This window comes from Crinia signifera, chromosome 2 (genome assembly GCF_055691185.1).
Source record: "Crinia signifera chromosome 2, ASM5569118v1, whole genome shotgun sequence".
NCBI classification, from domain to species: domain Eukaryota; kingdom Metazoa; phylum Chordata; class Amphibia; order Anura; family Myobatrachidae; genus Crinia; species Crinia signifera.
Genome location: NC_139218.1, coordinates 29,079,765 through 29,101,528, shown reverse-complemented (window position 1 = coordinate 29,101,528; position 21,764 = coordinate 29,079,765). Strand labels below are relative to the sequence as shown.

At 42.9% G+C, this 21,764-nt stretch overlaps 1 protein-coding gene across 1 annotated transcript in view; it reads left to right on the top strand.

The window, feature by feature from the left end:
* The window catches only part of ADAMTS5 (ADAM metallopeptidase with thrombospondin type 1 motif 5), a 77,300-nt gene extending 56,237 nt beyond the window's left edge, over window positions 1-21,063 (top strand). Inside the window, exons 6-8 of the mRNA XM_083171859.1 lie at window positions 1,557-1,732; window positions 3,580-3,755; window positions 15,149-21,063. Coding sequence (XP_083027985.1) covers window positions 1,557-1,732; window positions 3,580-3,755; window positions 15,149-15,704 — 908 coding nt within the window. The 3' untranslated portion in view covers window positions 15,705-21,063. The remainder of the gene's footprint in view (window positions 1-1,556; window positions 1,733-3,579; window positions 3,756-15,148) is intronic.
* Window positions 21,064-21,764: the final 701 nt, after the last annotated feature.

Below are 21,764 nucleotides of genomic sequence, written 5' to 3'. Positions count from 1 at the left end.
CACCGTTAGGTACTCTTTACTTAGAAGGGCGCCCATCTCGGCCATCTCGGGCATTGAATGCACTAAAAAATCAGGTGCGATGCGACAGACGAGATGCCCGAGATTTCCCATAGGGAACAATGTTAAATGTCTCAATTGACCCGATTTTCCTGTTCAATGCCTCAATTGACCCAATTTTTCCATAGGAAACAATGTTAAATGGGCCACAGAGGCCAAATAGGCACCCTGAAGTGAATAATGGCCACCCAAATTGTTAACGCCACCCCACGATCAACGTCAACCCGATGCGTGGCGAGCGCAGCGAGCCCGCGAGGGGCGGCGGTACGCGTCCTACGACCTTTTCATACCCCCACTATCCACGTCGGCGTGGAGTTGAGAATAGAAAGTGTGGCGAGCGCAGCGAGCCACCGAGCCCGAAGCGTGGCGAGCGCAGCGAGCCCCGCGAGGGGACGCGGATACCTTCACAGGTATCCGCGTCCCCTCGCGGGCTTCACAGCTGTCCGCGTACCCTCGCGGGGCTCGCTGCGCTCGCCACGCTTCGGGCTCGGTGGCTCGCTGCGCTCGCCACACTTTCTATTCTCAACTCCACGCCGACGTGGATAGTGGGGGTATGAAAAGGTCGTAGGACGCGTACCGCCGCCCCTCGCGGGCTCGCTGCGCTCGCCACGCATCGGGTTGACGTTGATCGTGGGGTGGCGTTAACAATTCGGGTGGCCATTATACACTTCAGGGTGCCTATTTGGCCTCTGTGGCCCATTTAACATTGTTTCCTATGGAAAAATCGGGTCAATTGAGGCATTGAACAGGAAAATTGGGTCAATTGAGACATTTAACATTGTTCCCTATGGGAAATCGCGGGCATCTCGTCGGTTGATCGCACCCGATTTTTTAGTGCATTCAATGCCCGAGATGCCCGAGATTTTTTACTAACGATGCCCACGATCAAAATCGTGGGCGCCCTTCTAAGTAAAGAGTACCCACCGTTACATCATAGTTACCTCCCCTCCTGCATTCTGCAGGAGACTCCCTGAAATAACAACAATCTCCCTCTCTCCCTCATTAGCATATCAATCTCCCTCATTTCTCCTAACCCACATTACACTGTTACATTTTTGGGGAAAAAAGGAATGAGAGACCGATACATTTACATTGAATCAGCAGCACCATTTCCCAGCACTTTACCAAGTATAGTATCTCTTACTAACTGCTTTGGGGCTCATCTACATTTGTATATAAGTCATTTTATAAGATTCCTCTCAGATGTAGCAGTACACACCCACGCTTCTAGGTGCCACGTTCACAATCTCTTTTCACAATCTCTCCATATATGGAACTAACACGCCCCTTTGGGTGGAGCATGACACGCCCCCCTCAAGGGGAGCTTTGGAAGACAAGTATGCATTACGCTAATATGTCAGATGTACAGTAATAGAGAAATTTATCTTGGTACCAATCTTGTAAGTGCTTAAAGTAACAATGATTAACTTGGTTGTAACATACTATGTAGAAGAAATTGAAAATATAACAGACACAACTTTGACCTTTTTTTTTTAAAGCCAAATCGTTCCGACAGCAGCAGTGCGAGGCCAGGAACGGCTATCAGACCGATGCCAAAGGTTCAAAGAACTTTGTGGAGTGGTTTCCCAAGTATGCAGGCATCCAGGCCGGAGATGTGTGTAAGCTCATATGCCAAGCAAAGGGAACAGGATACTATGTTGTCTTTTCACAAAAGGTAATGTTATAAATATATACATATGTAAGTAGCAAATGATTTATCATATAGATGTTTTGTTCTTTAGTGCATAGGGCCTAATTCAGACTTGACCGCAGGGCACATTTGTTCTCAAAATGGGAAAAACCATGGTCCACTGCAGGTGGGGCAGATGTAACATGTGCAGAGAGAATTAGATTTTGATGGGGTGTGCTCAAGCTGAAATTTCAGTGTAGGAATAAAGTAGCCAGTATTTACACTGCACGGAAACAAAATAACTATTGAGAACACATTTGTCCTGTGATCAGGTCTGAATTAGACCATAATGTCAGATGGAATACAGTAAAATGACGCTTTATAGGAGCTGGCGCTATGAAGAGCAATTTTAGTAATACATTCTAATACATTCTATAAGTTGCAAAGGATTTCACAATATACAGCAGGCCTGGCAAACCTGTGGCTTCCCAGCTGTTGTAAAACTACACATCCCAGCATACCCTGCCACATTATTGCTATTAGGGAATGCTAAAACTGTTGGAGGGCATGCTGGGATGTGTAGTTTCACAACAGCTGTAGAGCCACAGGTTGGTCTGAATCTAACGTGAAATTCATTTTCTTTAAATAACTTCCTATCTCTCTGCCATGCCTTTACACCACAAGGGCCATTGGTGAATCTATGTAGGGTGTAGGGTGTGTGGTGTCCACAGGCCCCTGGACCCACACTGCAAACCCTGCACCCATATAATTATACTTACCCCTCCAGTATCGTCAAGTAAATGCTGCGGCAGCCATTTTCCCGGAGACCAGCACATAAGTAGTAGACTGTTTCCTGCTGAGTATGCAGAAAACACCAGCAAAATGGGCGCTGCATTATTCTCTCGGTAAACTGTACAGTGATGGGGTTGCCAACATGGACCTCCTGTGCAGGATGTAACGATTATAGATACATCACTTCATTGGTTGGTGATTCGGAGACGCCATCTCTGAATTAGGCCCAGAGACTGATCCATTGGTATGGCTACGAATAGAGATGATTATGGGTCTGATTCAGACCTGTTCCCACAGGTCCCAATTCGGCCCCGACCCTGATGACGGGGGTCTGTGCATGCGCGACAATGGGCATGTGCAAACCCCCTGCAGCGAGCGCCTTCAGTTAACTTTTTCATCCGCCAGGGTGCTCACCGCCTGATTGACAGACAAGGGTAATTTCAGGGTGGGCACCCGGTGTTTTATGGGCGTGCACATAAGGTGGGTGCAACCATAGAAACGCCAAACACAGGCATGCTTGGAGTGGGCGGATGATGTCACATGGCGTCTGTGCCCACACCCAATTCGTCGGAAAGCGTTCAAATGAAATGTAAGTCCTGGCTTACTTTTAACAACGAATAGAGGAAAAATCAATCGATGGTGCTCTTCTTGCATCGTGGTGGCAGAATGAGCGTACCATTGGTGGGTGGGCGATTACCTGCTCCCTAGGGAACTTAAATATTTTTTTTTGGGGGGGGGGGGGGGTTATATGCAATTTATGCATTTTGGTATATGCTTTTAATGCCTATTAACTGCTGAATCATAGCCGTGGGTGGCAAAACTTTCCAGCGACTTATGTAGGTAAAGTACCTGTACTGTCAAGTTTTACATTTAATGGACATTTCTTTAAAAATAAAAATTTGATGCGGAGTCGCTGTGTTATATACATTGTACGCCACTACCACCGGCTGCTAGGCTTCAATGCTCTTGAAAACTGGTAATTGCTCTATAGAAAAAGTATATTAAGTAGTTTTAAGCGCTCCGCTCACTTTTAAGTAACATCGAATCTGCTGTGATAATATCTCAACGTGGACGTTTTCTGTTTTGGCTTGGCTCCACAGGTGACCGATGGCACAGAATGTAGACCGTACAGCAATTCTGTATGCGTCAAGGGAAAATGCATCCGCACAGGGTGTGATGGGATTATAGGGTCCAAGCTTCAGTTTGACAAATGCGGAGTTTGCGGAGGAGACAATTCCAGCTGCACTAAAGTGGTCGGAACCTTTACAACTAAAAGGTATGAAACGTTCTGCAGAATATCTATTTATAAAAATATGTATGAAAGTTTAAACACTTACCTGTGAAGTGACACCAGTGACCACTAGAGGCCACTCAACAGACCTAATCGCTTCTAAACAGAAAGTGAAAGCAAAATGATCTGTTTCAAACTTACTCCATATGGAGAGAGGGAGCTGTGAAGGCAGAGATTGGACATAGGAGCAGATAGGAACTAAGCCGTCTTTTAACCGGTGACAAATAATATAATATTCTGGTGAGAAGGCCATAGGTCCTCCAACTTCTTGTGGTCTGGTTGAGCAGTCCATGTCGTATCATTCATATTTTTGTAGCATTACATTAATATTCTGATGAGAAGGCCATGGTTCCTCCAACTTCTGGTAGTCTGGTTAAGAAGTCCATGTCGTATCATTCATATTCATCATTAATATTCTGATGAGAAGGCCATGGGTTCTCCAACTTCTGGTGGTCCGGTTGAGAAGTCCATGTTGTATCATTCATATTTTTGTAGCATTACATTAATATTCTGATGAGAACGCCATGGTTCCTCCAACTTCTGGTGGTCCGGTTAAGAAGTCCACGTCGTATCATTCATATTCATCTTTAATATTCTGATGAAAAGGCCATGGGTTCTCCAACTTCTGGTGGTCCGGTTGAGAAGTCCATGTTGTATCATTCATATTTTTGTAGCATTACATTAATATTCTGATGAGAACGCCATGGTTCCTCCAACTTCTGGTGGTCCGGTTAAGAAGTCCATGTCGTATCATTCATATTCATCATTAATATTCGGATGAGAAGGCCATGGGTCCTCTAACTTTTGGTGGTCTGGTTGAGAAGTCCATGTCGTATTATTCATATTTTTGTAGGGGAATAATTGTGGAAAATAGATAATATAGCCCTATAGGCGCTGTCCTATTAGCAGCGTTGCTTCGTTAATAGATTCTGCCGGGTATATCCTATTAGTCCCGTCCCCAGCATCCCTTAGCCCTGATACCCTCTGTTATTATGATCAGTGTGCCTGAGGAACGCAAAGGATAATCCCCAATAAGCAGCCTCCAGGACTTTTTTCATCCAATAAAAAAGGTCAGAAATGTGATCATTGGTCATTAATCATGGTATGCGTCCATTTTTATGAGCCGAAAATTCATTGGAACTTATAGGATAGCAGCCATGTGTTTCTGACCAGTCCCAATGCATTAATAATCATCTTCTGTAGTCCATCAGTGTGCCATGGTACAGCAGAAGAAGGTCCATCAGTTCTGCACACTCTTTTGTAGTCCGGGATTAATAGAGTTAATTGAGGATTTTACCGGCATCCCAGTGAGTCTGTCTGGGATTAATGATAAATGAACTAAATAGGCCAGATAATGTATACATCTTGTTATTGTCAGAAATATACAGCCAGATAGTGACCAATCCACATGGACTTTTTGCAATCAACAAGTTGCTCGATGTGAACGTCCAACGTTTGTTTCGTTTGAAATACTTTATCGTCAATGCATTTATATTTGGGACATTTCAATGTAAACTATCTTCAGCCCACTAAAATGACAGTACGTTCTCATATAGGAGACAGATACCCATACACAATGGGCGACTTTGAGCTGAAAGCCGGCCAGTGTGTACAGGGCAGCGAACGAGCGGTGATGCGCACTCCCGCATCATTGCCAGTGGCTGCCGTTCATCTGCTGGTATTACCAGTGGAGTGGATGGCTTTCCATAGTGTCCTGCTATGGAAAGTCGTCCACCCTGGGAAAAATCGCTCAGCGTGTATGCAATGAGCATTTTTCATCCCAGCGATTTTCCCCATCATCGTTATCCATACGCGGTGATTAAAAACACCTAGTGTGTTAAGTTATCTTTGAAGAACTTTTTGGAATATAGATCGGACTGTATTTAGAGGTCTCTTTCTGTCATTCGGCGTATTACTAATAGACGTCGCAGAGAATTCTTCACATCACATTGCTCCGTATCTGCGAAGGTTCTCTTTAATCTAATGCGTTACGCCCGTCTTCCTCACTTTAAGTTCTCAATGCAGTGAAGATATTAAAATGAACTCAGTCAGAGTTTTTTAATGCAACTTATATGGGATCTATACCCTGCAAACATTTTCCCTTCACTTGCTCATGAAAGACGCTTAATTTGCTGGTGCTTTTTTGTACAGGCTCTGATGGAGAACTGAGCGCTTCTAATGTTAAATTACATTTTAGATCTGAATAGAAAGTGAATTCCTTAGACTGCAAATTGGCCTTTACTGAACGCACTACTAGCACCGCAGACTCCTTTAAATTACCGTGGACCTCAATCCATTCCATTTTAAATAGGCATTTAAATGTTACAGAACACTGCTCGATATAACCTGGTATAACTTACTTATGTAGGAGCAGTTCCACATCTTTTAATGCTTTAAAGCCAGTGTTGCCTACTTTTAAAGTCTCCTCTCCTGGAGAAGCCCAGAGAGGAGACTGTCAGAAGCCCTTGGGGGGGGGTCCTGATGTAGATGCATCAAGCCCCGCCCCCAGTACTGCAAATCCAGCATTCGCGGGTCTTCGAGGAGGGGAAGGGGCTAATAGATGCGATTTGCATATTTAGCCACGCCTTATCCACAGAAAAGCCACTATTAACAGGGGAGATTAACTCTACCATGGGGGAGATGGGGGTGGCGCCAGTATCTGGGAGGGTTACCCACCTTTTCGGGGGGGCTGGGAGGAGGACCCGATTTTTGGAAGCCTCCCGGCCATTCCGGGAGGGTAGGCTCAAAGCACACATACAAATAAGTCATGAATCCACACATACATTTGCCATAAGGTATACTTATACAAGGCTCTTAGGCATTTTTTGCAATTGTGAACTGTGCCATAACAGAGGTGTGGGGGAAGGGGGACACATTGCTGCAATTGCCTAATCTTGGTCCCCCAATCCACAGCGAGAGGCTGATATATTTTGATGCAATTCAGTACAAATCGTGATATGGGCCCTCATTCTGCTCGGTTCACAAAGCAGCGGTAGTACACTGCTTTTCGAGCCATGTAACGCCCCCCCCCCCCTTCACCGCCAGCCGTACAAATGCGCACCCCCGCTACTCGACGGATTTCCCTGTAACACTGCAAATGGATGTTTTGCATAAACATCTATGTGCACGCTTGCGCGCGGGCCCAGAATCATGGTGGGGGCGTGCGTGCTGCGAGGTGACGTTTACCTGCTGGCTAGACAGCGATTATACGCTGCTTAGTGAACAGGGCTGAATCAGGCCCCATGTTTCCTAACACGTTAACAGCTATGAGCTGAGCTGAGTGGTATGAGATGTGCCCCAGTTATAATCAATGTCTGCTTTCCTTAAGAGGATAGAAGAGCCAGTATGCTGAGATAAATAGAAGCACATCAATTGCTTTAGATATGCTGAAGGGCAAGTAGAGCATTTTATTTTTTTCTGAAAATGAACATTATTATCCGCTTTTTACATAACGGACAGAATTCAGATTTTTTTTTTTAAAACCGGTGCACGAGAATGATCTGCTCCTGCTTTATGACAGTCTGTCTGGGAATGCTTGGGGGTAAGAAGAACAAACGGTGAGCTAACACTTTATGAACACCCCTTTCATTCATTTTAACTTCTGTTTTTCTTCTAAAGTTCTGCTTGGTTATTCCTCAGTTATGTTTTAAATAAACCAAGGGAACTAACGAGGTCATCAGGACTTACATTTCCTACAGGGGATACGGTCATTTGGTCTACTGCAAGTTGGTCGACAATCCTTAGGTTGACATGGGGATAGGTCAATATGGGTCAAGGTCGACATCATACCTCCCAACAGTCCCGATTTCAGCGGGACAGTCCCGATTATCAGGGCCTGTCCCGCTGTCCCTCCCACGGCCGGCAGTGTCCCGCGGTGAGGGGGGGCTGTTGGGAGTCCCCCTTGTCGGCTGCTAGGCAGCGGGGAATAAACGCTGTGCGCATGCGCACAGCGTCTATTCCCGCAGCCATGGGGCTGGGGGCATGGCTAGAGGCTCACAGAGCCTCTGAGTCATGCCCCCATAGCGGCAAAATGGGGGCGTGGCCTCGCGGGAGAGCCGTGAGTATAGGCCACGCCCCAAAATTAGCCCCCCCCCCTCAAAATTCCCGGCGCGCCTACGGTGCGCATCAGCTGGATCCCGCCGCAGGATCATCAAAAGTTGGGAGGTATGCGACATGGTTCTAGGTCGACATGGCTTTAGGTCGACAGGTCATTAGATCAACACAAGCATTAGGTCAACATGGCCTAGGTTGACAGTCAAAAGGTTGACATGGAATTTTTCACTGTTTTTTGAGACATGTGCCGACAGGCGGTATTTCATGCCCTGCCATCCACTAGGGCATGGTGGGAGAATAAAATAGTGTGCCGAGTGCAGCGAGCCATGTGAGGGGACGCGGTGCACTTTAACCAGTGTCCATGTTGACTGTGTCGTCATTCGGGTAAAAAAACATTGAAAAACCCCATGTCAACCTTTTGACTGTGGACCTAGACCATGTCAACCTAATGCTTGTGTTGACCTAATGACCTGTTGACCTAAAGCCATGTCAACCTAGAACCATGTCGACCTATCCCCCAGCCGGGGTACGGCGGGGGGGGTTGTGTTTGTGTGTGTGTGACGTGTTTGTGTGTGTGACGTGTTTGTGTGTATGTGTGTGTTACCTCTGGCCGCATCCGTCTGCGCCGGGTCCCGACACTTGGAAAATGGCTGCCCCTATACTGCAGACGAAAAACTGTCTGCGGTATGGGGGCAGCCATTTTCCAAGTGTCACCTTTTTGTATTAGAAGCGCTGCGGCTCCAGCAGTAGCCGGGACTCGGGAGAGCTGGGACCCGGTGCAAATAAAACCACCGGCGGCAGAAGGCAACCAGTGAGTAACAGTAGTCCCGCAGCCCCCCCCCCCCCCCCGGCGCCCACATACCCTCAGCGCCTCCCCGCCACCGCGGGGGTTGTGGGACGATAGTTACGCCACTGCCATTGGGCCTACAATAATGCCATTCATAATTTACACATAATACATGCGGAATCTAGCGTTTCTGTCCCATCTGTTACTTGTTTTTCTTGCTTTGGTAGAAATACGCCTATGAATTACCATATAAAGACATCAGATTAATGCACTGACATTTTTATGAGGGGAAAAAGACTTTGGGTTTTAAAGCACATCAAAGAATTCCCCTATAAATGTCATCTTGCCCCAAATTGCATCTGATTTATAAATCATGTTCTCGAAAAATTAAATGTACTTTATTATTGTTCCTTCGAAGCAGTTTTACTCATTTAGCCTGGCACATTATTCACCCCCATAGGCACTGCTATACTAACTTGCAAGTTCCATACAACTGCATTGACGCAAAAATAGCCAGTGTCATAAAGCGTAAATGGGGATGTCACCAAATCATGGTTGCTGACTTACTGGATGCTCTCTCCTGGAGAAAACAGGCAGCTCAGTGAAGCAGGAGGCGGAGCCACCTGGTGTGCAGGAAAGGGGGCGTGGCAATGGTGGGACATGAAGAGGCTATGATGGGGGCGTGTTTCTTGCGATCACATCATTGGGGCCATGCCCCTGATGCACAATGCTGCTATTACAGCTCGCATTTCCTGCAGCATGATTCATGTCATCTGGTCCATGTGGGCCTATGTGTATATATATATATATATATATATATATATATATATATATATATATATATATATATAATATATATATATATTCAATTATAAATCTTTGTAAGTTATCAGCTTCTTCCTACCCTAAGCTGTGTTCGTATACGTTACTTCCCAAATAATGGGCCATGAATCCTCCATATCAGTAGGCTACAGTTTTGTTTAACTACAACAGAAATTGTACATTAAGGGACAAGACTATTTTGGGAAAAACTTGAGCTGGTGGAAATGTAATTAAAAGGTATTTTGTTGAGAAAGGGAAATGCTATTTTTAAGGCACTCTGCCTAAAACACAGTCCTGGCTTCAAACATTTGGCTGCTTAAGTAGGGAGGGAACAAATAATTTATTTCCAGACTTGGAGCCCAGGAGTTGCAGTGCGGATGTAGCAAGAAACAAAATCGCTGATCTGTACTGGCAGATACCGAGCGGGCAAATTCTAATGTGTTTCCTCATCTCAAGAACATATGAACGTGTGGCTGGGATTACTAAGATATGCATTAAATGAAACAGGCCACTACATACTTACATACAAGAGACCGCAATGTAATATTCTTAAGGAAGCAACCTATTATTGTTCTAGCAACTTGAGCTACAGTATTATTGGTCCATCTCATGTTCCTAGCAAAACAATGTGCTCAATGCCACCGGTGCTCTTTCAGGGAAAATATACCCTGCTTCTTAATGACTTACAGTATTTCCCATGATCTGAAAAGGACTCTCAAAGAAATATGGCACTGTGCTTTGCGCAACCTTTTTGAATAAGGTTGGTGTCACAAAGGTGCTTTGATTTCTGCTGCTTAGTTGACTAGTTTTTTTTTTAAGCCCCTCTCTTGGTTTCTCTATACATTCTCTATTGCTGAATGATCAGTAATGAATAATGTGACAAGATGTGTTCTCCATAGTATATAGGCTGTGTGGAAGCTTGTATGGTGCTACAGTAGATGTTAAGGTGGCATAAATGGTGTCCATAACAAAATGAGGGTTATCCACTCTACCATTCCCTGCAGTGATGGTCACCAATCCTGAAATTAGATACTTACCTTGTCATACATCCCTTTAAGGAGTCTATGGTACTTGTGTATTATCACGGCGCCCAAGTTTCTTACGTACGGCACCGTTGGAAAATTGCATCGGATGGCATCGCATGGGCCATTCTAATGGCCTTGCGATGCGATCCGATTTTCCTATGTAACAGCGGCGTAGCTACGTTTTGGGCGCCCCCCCGCCGTTAGGAGGGGTGGCGCCCCCCGCCGCCCATTCAAACCCCCCCAATCCCCCGCAGCCTTACCTTTCGCGCTGGTCCCGGCGGCTCCGTTCTTCTGCTGAGGACCACCACAAAATGGCCGCCCCCATACAGCAGACAGTTTCAGAGAACTGTCTGCTATATGGGGGCGGCCATTTTGTGGTGGTCCTCAGCAGAAGAACAGAGCCGCCGGGACCAGCGAAATAGGTAAGCCTGCGGGGGATTGGGGGGAGGTGTAGCACCACAGCCCCCGGCGCCCCCGTATGCACAGCGCCCCCCCCCCCCCCCCGTGGTGGCGGGGGCTGCGGTGCTATAGTTACGCCACTGCTATGTAATTTATTCACTGCTCTCTTAGCCCCGGTGGATCGCATCGCATCGCACCTCCCGCATGTACGATGCCATTACATTAGCTATACAATGATATCATTGTATGACATACAATGAGGTTTTAGGCACCCCCCCCCCCACTATCCACACTACCCCGAAATGTGGCGAGCGGCAGCGGAACGCGTCCTACGACCTTTTCATAACTACTGGTGGCGACTGAAATGCCCCATCTGCATACCTCCCAACTTATAAAGAGACGGAGGAGGGACAGATGGGTGCACGCCGGAAGCGGTCCGAAATTTGGGGGGGGGCCCCTAATTAAAGGGGGCGTGGCCTATACTCGCGACTCTCCCGCGAGGACCCCGTTTTGCCGCTATGGGGCGTGACCCAGAGGCTCTGTGAGCCTCTAGCCATGCCCCCAGCCCCCTGGCTGCAGGAATAGATGCTGTGCACTGTGCACATGCTCAGCAGCCGACAGGGGGACTCCCAACAGCCCCCCCTCACCGCGGGACACTGCCGGCCGCGGGAATGTCCCCGAAAACCGGGACATTCCCGTGGTAATCGGGACTGTTGGGAGGTATGCATCTGACTAAAGCATAACCTGACGCTGGGACAGTCTCACCACCCCTTATCTGGCCGATGTGGACACTCCCGTGTCCACATCCCGTGATTGGCTCTCCTCAGGTGTTGTGAGGTATGTAAAAGTTGTGTATATTTTTTTAGAAGTTTGGTGGGAATTTATCACATCTTTCTCACATCATGGTACAAATACAATAAGCATCCTGTCGAAAAACCATGGTGGTTTCGGAAATCATTGCTGTACGTACTAACAGCAAAGTAACAGTAGGTCTCACACAGATAAACAGATTCCGCCTTCTGGAATTAGTATTGCTCCTGTTACACAAAAGCTTTCCATATTAAACTGGTGATCTGTTCAAATTATGTTTGAAGAGTCCTTTGGTGCATTTATCCATTGCTGTTCTTGTTAGCAGATGCAGCTGTTTGGCGCTCCACAATTTATCTATTAGTTACTTAATTTCCCCATAGAAGAGCCCTCTGTGTGTGTTTTTGGAGATAAGATTATTCAGGATTTTGTGCCTCTCCTAGGCTCTGGCTAATATGATCACTGCAGGAGAAGTGGGCTGCACACAAGACAATGCAATAGCAAATATTAAAACGTTATCAGGTTATGAATAGGAATCAAATGTTTTTAAAGGGAAAATGATCTATGTTATTCTTCCCTAAAGGACCAGAATGTTTCGCTGTGAATTAAACAGATGTTTGTGGATTGTGAGGCTCTTGTTCACGGCTCAATGATGTCACTGGCTCCGAGTGAATGAAAAAGATTTGCAGGATTATCGATACAGTATTCAGTCTGCGAGATGACAGCCGCCATTTCTTTGTGTTATTCGGTCTTAGTCAATTGGAGCCGTGTCATAAATCGTGTTCCAGATCACATAACGGCTGCCCCAACTCGTTTGTGGAACTCTGGTTCCCAAACTCGATCCTCAAGGCACACCAGTCCAGGTTTTAAGGATATCTATGCTTGAGCACAGGTGACTAAATCAAATTTACGGAGGTACTTTATTAGATCATACTTGCCTACACTCCAGAAGCTATGGGAGGCTCCTAATTTTGGGGAAAGTCTCCCGATTTTTGGGAGGGTTCTCCCGCATCCACGTCTGCTTGCTAGTGAAGCGGGCAGAGTTGTGTGATAATCACGACAATTACGGGAGGCGAGAGAAGGGGGTGGGGTTAAATAACTGGATCATGTTGTTCAGCTCCATCCCTGCACCACGGACATGCAAATCGTGGAGTTTTCCCTGTCTTGGGGGGCAGGGCATAATGGCAAGACATTTCAATCCCACCTCCTAAAGTGGACTGCAGTGTAGATAAATATGAATAAGAGGTGTGTGCAGAGCCCTGTTTTTTGTTTTGTTTTGGTTGTAATTCATCAAAGTGTTTTGGTTTTGGCAAAACTACCCTCAGGTGGTTGGTACAGATTCAGTTTTTGGTTAGGTTTAAATTTACTAAAATAAACCATTAATATCATTGATAAAAAATGATAAAATTGAGTAGTCTTTGCAAAACCCAAAATTTGGATTTAAAATCTAAATTCCAAATGTGAGGAAGATCTCAAATTAAATCTAATCAGGATCTAGACAAGGTTTCAGTTCAATTCAGACATTCATGTGCGTTTGAACTGAACCGCACATATCTGGTACCAATTAAGCCACCTGTGCTCAGGGATGGACAGCCTTAAAAAGTAGACTGTTATAGGTGAAATTACTGGGAGTTCTATTGGTTGCTAAGGCCAACATCCCATCTTCAATAGAAATCCCATCTTATTAAATTTACCCCTTAGGGTGCCTTTGGGGAACAAGTGTCTTAGCAGAGGAAATCGAATTAAAACCACCTATATTTAGATTTGCCGGCACCGGAAGAGTTGGGGTTTTCTCTAACAGCGGGTATGGATTTAATGAAATGTGGGTGATTGTCGCGAGTAGAGCGGAGTTTGTATTCAACGCCGGGAGTTGCGCAACCCCTTGTATATTTATTTTCATTTTACTTGTAGGCAATCATTCAGCGAATTACACAGACATCAGTTGTTCCGGCAGAAAGCAGCATTTAAATAAAATTCTAAAGAAATGATTTATGTGATAACAAAAAAAAAACCCAGATACATCTAAAATGAGATTGCTGTAGATGTATTATTTAGAAGTCCTCTTTCTTATAAAATTCAAAAAGCTACCACTAAAAGCATTCCTTTCATGCCAAATAGCTTTCATAAGTTGAATCAGCCGCTCGTTAAGATCTGGATAAGTCGTGATTCTACAATATGTCCTATAGGCTAAAAGCATCAACATGAGCCGCATTGAAAACTCTTTTGCCGTTTTGTAGCTTTCGGTGGCAGTCATGGAGAAACCAGACTGGTATCCTGCTAGTGACAGCGGATTGTATCATACACAGGCACATTTTGTAGTTACTGTATGTAGGAAGGGAGGTAAGAAGCCACAGGAAACTAATGCCGGAAAGGAAGGAAATCATAGAATCATCTTCTTTGTAAAGACTCCAGGGTAGAGAATATGATTGTTTTCTCTACTTGATTTATTGTATATATTCAGGTCATAGTTGTGGTAGCAGATGCAGATCCGGATTTAGAACTCAGGGGACCTTAAGGGAAATATCAATTTGGTGCCCCCCCTCGCTTGAGTCAACTGCATGCAAATTCTCAAACACACACCTATGCTACATACAGCAAAAACCACTGCCCCATAGCTACACTCACACACACACTGCGCAATAACCACACATACATACAAACATACAAACTTCCCAATAACTGCACACATACACACACACTGTCCCCATAGCCACAACTGCTCCCAGCCCCCCCAACACACAGACACTGCCTGCCCCGGGTGGTGTGCGGGACATTCCCCAAAAAACAGGACTGTCCCATGAAAACTGGGAGGTATGCAGTTGGGAGGTATGCACACACTGTACTGCCCTACCCCACAGCAGCACACACACACACAGCCCAATAACCTCACACACAGATACACTGTCCCATAGCAGCACACTAACTAATAATGATATACACACCGAAGTGCACACACACACTACCTCCCGAGCCACACACAAACTGCCACCATAGCCACGCACACTACCCCACCCCCCACCCCCACATACACACACACACTGCCCCCAGTGCCAGACACAAGCTGCCACCAATCACACACTGCCAATAGCCCCCTCATGTAAACATATTGTCCAATATAACAAATATATGAGCCAAAATGGGGGCGGTGTATTCTTTACCCAATTACTTGGAGGCAGAGATAAGGGCAGCAGGTGAAAGCTATATGCTAAACTGTATAAAACAGTTAATCAAAATGCCCGCTTATGTGGCCAATAATAAATATGATACTGATTAGGTGACACTTGTACTGTATTTATGTATACATTTGTTTGAAGATTTAAAAAAACAATCAGAAAAGTTTATTTGGTAAAACTGTTTGGACCAGGATCTGATGTTATCATTTCAGCACTGCAATTCTACAGGGGATTTCCTGTGTTTTGTATTTCATGCGTTCCTCATTCTTTGTGGACTATTAGTAACATGTATTCTGTACTCTTGTTTTACAGCAAAGGCTATACAGACATTGTCAAGATTCCGGAAGGAGCTACTCACATAAAGGTGCGACAATACAAGGCCAAAGATCAGACCAAGTTTACGGCTTACTTGGCACTAAAGAAGAAGACTGGGGAATACATCATTAATGGGAAATACATGATATCCACTTCCGAAACCATCATTGAGATGAATGGATTTGCCATGAACTACAGTGGTTGGAGCCATGCGGATGACTCAATCCACAGCATGGGACACTCATCCACCAAGGAGGTGTTAATCGTACAGATTCTTGCCACAGACTTCAGTAAACCTATCGATGTGCGTTACAGTTTCTTTGTACCAGGGAAGCAAAGTTCAAGCGCAAACAGCATCAACAATAATGTTGTTCTGCAAAGTTCCGAGCCAGAGTGGGTGACTGGCCCTTGGCTTTCTTGTTCTAGAACATGTGACACTGGTTGGCACACTAGAACTGTCCAGTGCCAAGATGGAACAGGGAAATTAGCTAAAGGGTGTCTTCTTTCTCAAAGACCATCAGCATTTAAGCAGTGCTTACTCAAAAAGTGTTAGCCAAAGGATAAAACATTGTCTTAAACGACACAGGATTTACTGCTGTGTAAAAGTAGGTCCATCAAGACAGATGTTGGCTTAGGCTTTGATTGTGCTGTACCAAGACGACTTAAGGGCTGTACAGTATTTGGGCCACAAATGGAGACATTCTTTGAAACGATACATGGGCTCTTCATCAAACCTTGAACATCAAGAAGAATATCTGAAGAACCACATCATGTAGGTGATCAGATTGATGCAGTTTTGGCCATTGCCTCCTTTGTGTCACCTACCTCTAGAGAAGAAAGCCTTTGAGGAACATCTGCTAACATATACTTGTGGACGGCATGTAGTAGGTTACGTTTGTGGTGTTTTGTACATATGTGTCTTTTTGTGTACCACTTTATATATCACTTGCTTCTTGAGTTAAGCATAGTGGTTGACCAAAGTAGATCTTCAGCTGGTTTAATGATCAATTGTTTCTGAAAACAGCTGTGGGAGGTTACTGGAGATAAGAGCTTGTTGTTGTTTTTCATCCTGTTTTTTTATTTAGTTTTTGTCATTTATTTTTTATTTTTTTTACTTTTGCAGACAAGCCGACATAGTGTGACAGCAGATTTTCATTTTCGAAAGTGTGATCTTTCAAAGTTGTTTGTTTACAAATCATAAGAACCTACCAAAGTGTAAGGTACAGATATCTGTTTCATTCGAAACCACAAATTTAAAGGGCATTGGCATATCAATTGGAAAAAAAAAAGATGTCCAAAAAAGTTTTGGGGCTTTCTCTTTAGCTGGACCAACCTTTTTTTAAATATATGAACAGGTTATTTTTGGCTAGTGACCATGACGAGCTTTGACAAAAATAATGCCATGCCATTTTTTCTTCATGAGGAGCTTTGCACGTAAATTGCGTAGGTGTTTTGATTAAGCCGTGTTACGTTCGGGTCAAATACTAGTCCCGGGCTTTCACAGATTACAGTGAATAAGGGTTGCTGTTTCCGTTCAACAGTCCATTAGTTCTTTTTTAAAAAGGCATAACAACCATTATAATGAAGCCCTCTGGGCGTATTGTGTATTTCTCCAAGTAATCATCTTACAAATACAAAAACAAGAGGTGCTATCAATTACTTGGGGAAGTATGCATAAAAAAATTAAATAAAAAAATATTGTATAGAAAAATTGTGCTGTAAAATAGAATGTTACAATATTTAACTCAAACCATGGGGTCTGGATTCCCGGAGAGGTTTAGAAGTATAAAGGGACACACGGGGTCCATTACTGTTGTATTTGTTATAGCCTCTTATTTGTAACTTTTGTAGCACAACCTTAATGTTGTTTTAATTTCTACTGCCAAATCTCCCCTATGCTTAGGGGCCCTAAAGAGGGTCCCCCTGGAGTCAATCCACTTAAATTAGACGCAACTTTAAAAAAATATATGTTAGATTATTTTGCCGAAGCCCTCTGTATCTAATTTACAACAGAGGAGATTCTGACGGAGAAGAATTTAACGGTGGAGTGAGATCAAGTGGAGAGAAAAAAGTACCAACTAATAAGCTTCTGTTATTTTTCAAACACGGCCTCTAAGATGACAGCTATGAGCTGATTGGTCGGTACTTTATCACTCTGTCTCCAATGTTTGATTCATCTCCGCCTATGTAATCCTAAAAAAAATGCAGCAGAGCAATCTTACAGTAATGGTTCTAGGCCAAAATCTGATGCTGAGAAAGGGTTATATTTAGAAGACACATATACTCAGGTAATCACTATATGAGATTAAACCTGGAAATTTTAAAAATTAAATATAAAAAAACACTTTGATTTTACCCTTATTCAACAAAAATAAACTTTTGTACACAAAAAAAAAATCCTTCCTAGTCTTAACGGTATTGATTGTGTACTTAGACGCATTAATAATTCTGGGAGACGTCTGATATTCTCTGCATAGTAACATTGCAAGAAATCAATACTTGGAATTTGTGAATATCGGCAAACTCTGTATAAAGTGGCCTCAACAGTATCATTTGTCTCAATGACAAGGACATTGTTAGGTGACTTGGGGGAGTCCGGTTACCAAAGGCTTATAAAAAGACTGCTGCATCACAGTAAATTAGAAAATACAGTTGGCCTCTCATTTAACAAGTGCGCTGTTCTCCCCGCTCCCTTTGCGGAAGTAACTTCATTTGAAAAGAATAAGTAAACACAAAACATTTTAAAAAAAAGTTTATAATAATGGACTTTAACATAATGAATCAGGCTAAACTGGCTCCGAAAGAAGTGTCTCTCTTTCTCTCTCTCTCTCTCTCTCTCTCTCTCTCTCTCTCTTTCTGCGACCAATCATTTTGGTGTGCATATTTAGAATTATCCATGAAACAGCAGGATTTTTCACAATCCAAGCATCTATGCTCCTGCTTAATCAACATTTTGACAGGAGCAAGGTGTAAGCAAAAAGAGAATATCTGCCCTCTTGCAGACAAGATTTAAAATGCCTTTTATAACGAGTATCAGATGATTTCCAGTTTGCACATCAAAATGAGCACATTGGCCTTATTTGAAGGTATTTAAAAGTAATTTATTGCTAGAGATGAGCAAAGTCGCAGTGAAATTCAGTATTAAATAAGTTTTGGCATGGAATGATGATCTACAGATGTAGTCGCGCTCATCGTAGTTGCGGCAGCCGCCATGTGTGACTTCTGTGGCAATCTCGGCGCTTGTGTGTAATTGCTCCCGCAGCTCATAGAAACGCATTCATCAGTGATGTCACAGCTTGGCAATTCCGTGCTGCGAGTGCGACTTTGGCGGGACAAACAAGGACGAGCGATGACCGCTGCTACATCTTATTAATCTGTGCTATACTGATATAGACATGCTCATTGTTGTCGCGCCAATTTGTGCAATTCCATCACCATGCTTGTGCATCTAATTCGCACCGTGGCTTATAGAAACGCAATGAGCGGAGATGGCTTAGCAAATCTCTGCCGCAGGTGCGACATTGGCGCACCAAACAGGCAAATGCGGCCATGGCGCAGCAACGATGATTCTGGATATATCTGTACTTTCAATTTCAAATTTCTCTGGATATATAGTGTATGAAGGGAGCAGGAATTTCTGCTGCATGGATTGGGAAAACTGGAGGGTAAATTCCAGCAGCGAAACGCGTCAAATTTTACAACTACATTTGAATATTTCTCAGAGCGGTTTTGACATTTTTACTCATCTCTAACAATTACTTCAGCTCTAATTCTCCTTTAATTGCAAAGCAACACTGAAAAAGAGAAAAAAAAAATAAAAAAAAAGAAAGAAATAATTTATTGTTTGTACAACTGGTGTGTGAAAATACATATGTAATGATTTTATTTATTTTTTTATTTAAAACAAAAAAATACCCATTGTACAAGTTTTTCTGTATTTAACGTTTTACTCTTGTTATTTTGTATGTTTTTTTTTCCCTTATTTATGCTTCTTGTGCGTCGATTTATAGTATACGTTGTGAGTTTACATGATGCCCAGCGCCGGTTGCTTTTCTGTTTTACAGAAAGCTTTCAATATAAAATAAATGTATATATACATATACTGTACATATTATAAATATATATTCTCTTAATAGAACTATATTCTGACACCAGCTTGTTTTGCCTTTCAAAGAAAGTATAAAAACTGGCTATTTTTGTTTCTAAACGACAGGCATTGGTCTACACACACTGCTGAACAAAATGTACTTATGTAGTCTTATGAAATTCAGGTCAAACTAAGTTCAGTTGATATAAACTTCACTTAGAAAAAGTTCTTAAGACAGTACTGTTCAAAGAAAACTTTTCATAGTCTTATTCCAAAACTATTTTCTAGCAACTCCCTAAAGAAAATATGCAAATGAGCAATTCTGCCCAGGGCAAGGATCCCCTGGAAAATACCATTTATTGGTCATTTACCACAGTACGTAAAAATAAATGTAACTGAAAATCATTATGCATTTGATTTAAGAACAAACAATCATGTAACAGTTTGATTTAGTATTTTGTTATTTTGTTATGCTGCTCCGCCTCTATAATATGTCATTGTCACTGTTTAATTTTAGTCTTGGGATTTACACAGACAGTAAATAAAAAAAATAAAAAAACATCACCTTCCTATTCCAGAGTTTGTTGTATGACAACTCTCAATCTGTGGCTTACTGTTGCCTCTATTATTCCCCTTTGCGCTGCTGGGGAACCTGCTCCTTCCACTATTTAAAGCTAAGTACACACCTAACTGACATGTCATGGACCCGCTGTCACATCAGCCAAGCATCTGACCAAGGAAAGTATACACACTTGCCAATTGGCTGTGGACGCCCAGCTGGGAGGGCATTTGAATTTGGCCGCATAGCTGTGAAATCATCCCCCGCCCACAGCAAGTGTACAGGTGATTGGCCCGTACATTTGCTGTGAATGTCATTCTAGGTGTGGGCGAGCGGTGTGCCCGTCCAATAGCAGAGGCTCTGTGGGCCCACCATCGCCCCCACCCCATTAGCCGCACTTCTGGAGCAGCACCCTGCAGCCAATAGCATGGCAGCAATGCACAGACTCTGGAGACCACTGAAAGTTCTGGGTTCTGTATGGACCCCTATAGAATTCTAGCTACCATTTTCAAGACTATAGTAGATTAATCTGATTGGTCAGTATTATCAACACCAATTTTTTGTTTTAAGCAAATCTGTCTACCACCCTGATAATTATTTAAAAACAGTAGATATAAAACAGGTGGAGCATAACAAAATATATAAACTAAGTATTTTTCTTCTGAAATTAAGATTGTAGTGTTTTAAAATGTATTCAACTATACACAATGTATTAAAAAAAGACTTTTGATCGAGTAATGAGTTTGAAAAGACTATTTTTGTTACTTATATTATTTGAATGTGATCTCGAAAACACTAAACTGTTGCAAGTTTTTACAACCCCAAAGTCCTCTTAGGTGTTAAAAAATATCTCCCAAATTGTTTTATTGAAAAGTTCTTCACATCTTAACATAAGACAAATAGTCTGACCTTTAGTAACTAACACATTGTAAGTGTTCTATTCTTTTGACTATATAATAGTCTTGTCTGACCTTTGAACATAAAAACGACTTAAGCTTCATTCCCGTTATTCACCTTGAAAAATAATTGTGCAGAAAGAAGATACGCGGTTCCGGTGATTGCTTATCATTTCAGAAGTTTACGTGTGATAAGTCAATCTCTGCTCCAGTAGATCTGCTAAGACTATCTGAAATCTAAAGATTTTATATTTTCTTTATAACTTATAAAATATAGCTAAAACGTACTCATGAAAACCTTGGCAAATGTATTTAAAATAAAATCAATTTCAGTAATTATTTTATATATATATATATATATATATATATATATATATATATATATATATATATATATATATATATATATACGGAGGAGCAGTTGATGGCACTCGGAGGATTTTTCAAAAGGAACACGGGACACGTATAGTGTAGCAACGTTTCGGTTTTTTAATAACCTTTGTCAAGCTTGACAAAAGGTTATTAAAAAACCGAAACGTTGCTACACTCACTATACGTGTCCCATGTTCCTTTTGAAAAATACTCTGAGTACCATCAACTGCTCCTCCGTGTATATCGTGTGCTTGCACACGCAGAGAGGCACCAGGGGTATTACCCACGGATACAACTAAGAGTGCCGACTCCAATACTTCGATATATATATATATATATATATATATATAATTTTTTTCTATCAGTATACTTTGCATTGTGGGAGAAAACCAATGCAAACATGGTGAGAATATACAAACTCAGCACAATTAGGGCCATGATGGGTGTTGAACCCACAACTTTAGTGCTGTGAGGCAGTAATGCTAACCATTATACTATCTGTGCTGCCCAAACAATATAGAGATTGAATACATTTTATGAGTACGGTACACGGATGGAATCAACAGTTTTTCAGTAGCACTGTGTACACCCTAAGTGAAATACAAATCCAAGTCATCTATATTTGCCCAAACAATAACAAATCTAGTTGCCTGGTTTGAGAATAGTAAGACCAGCTAGTCTATGAAATTCGGGGTGCTG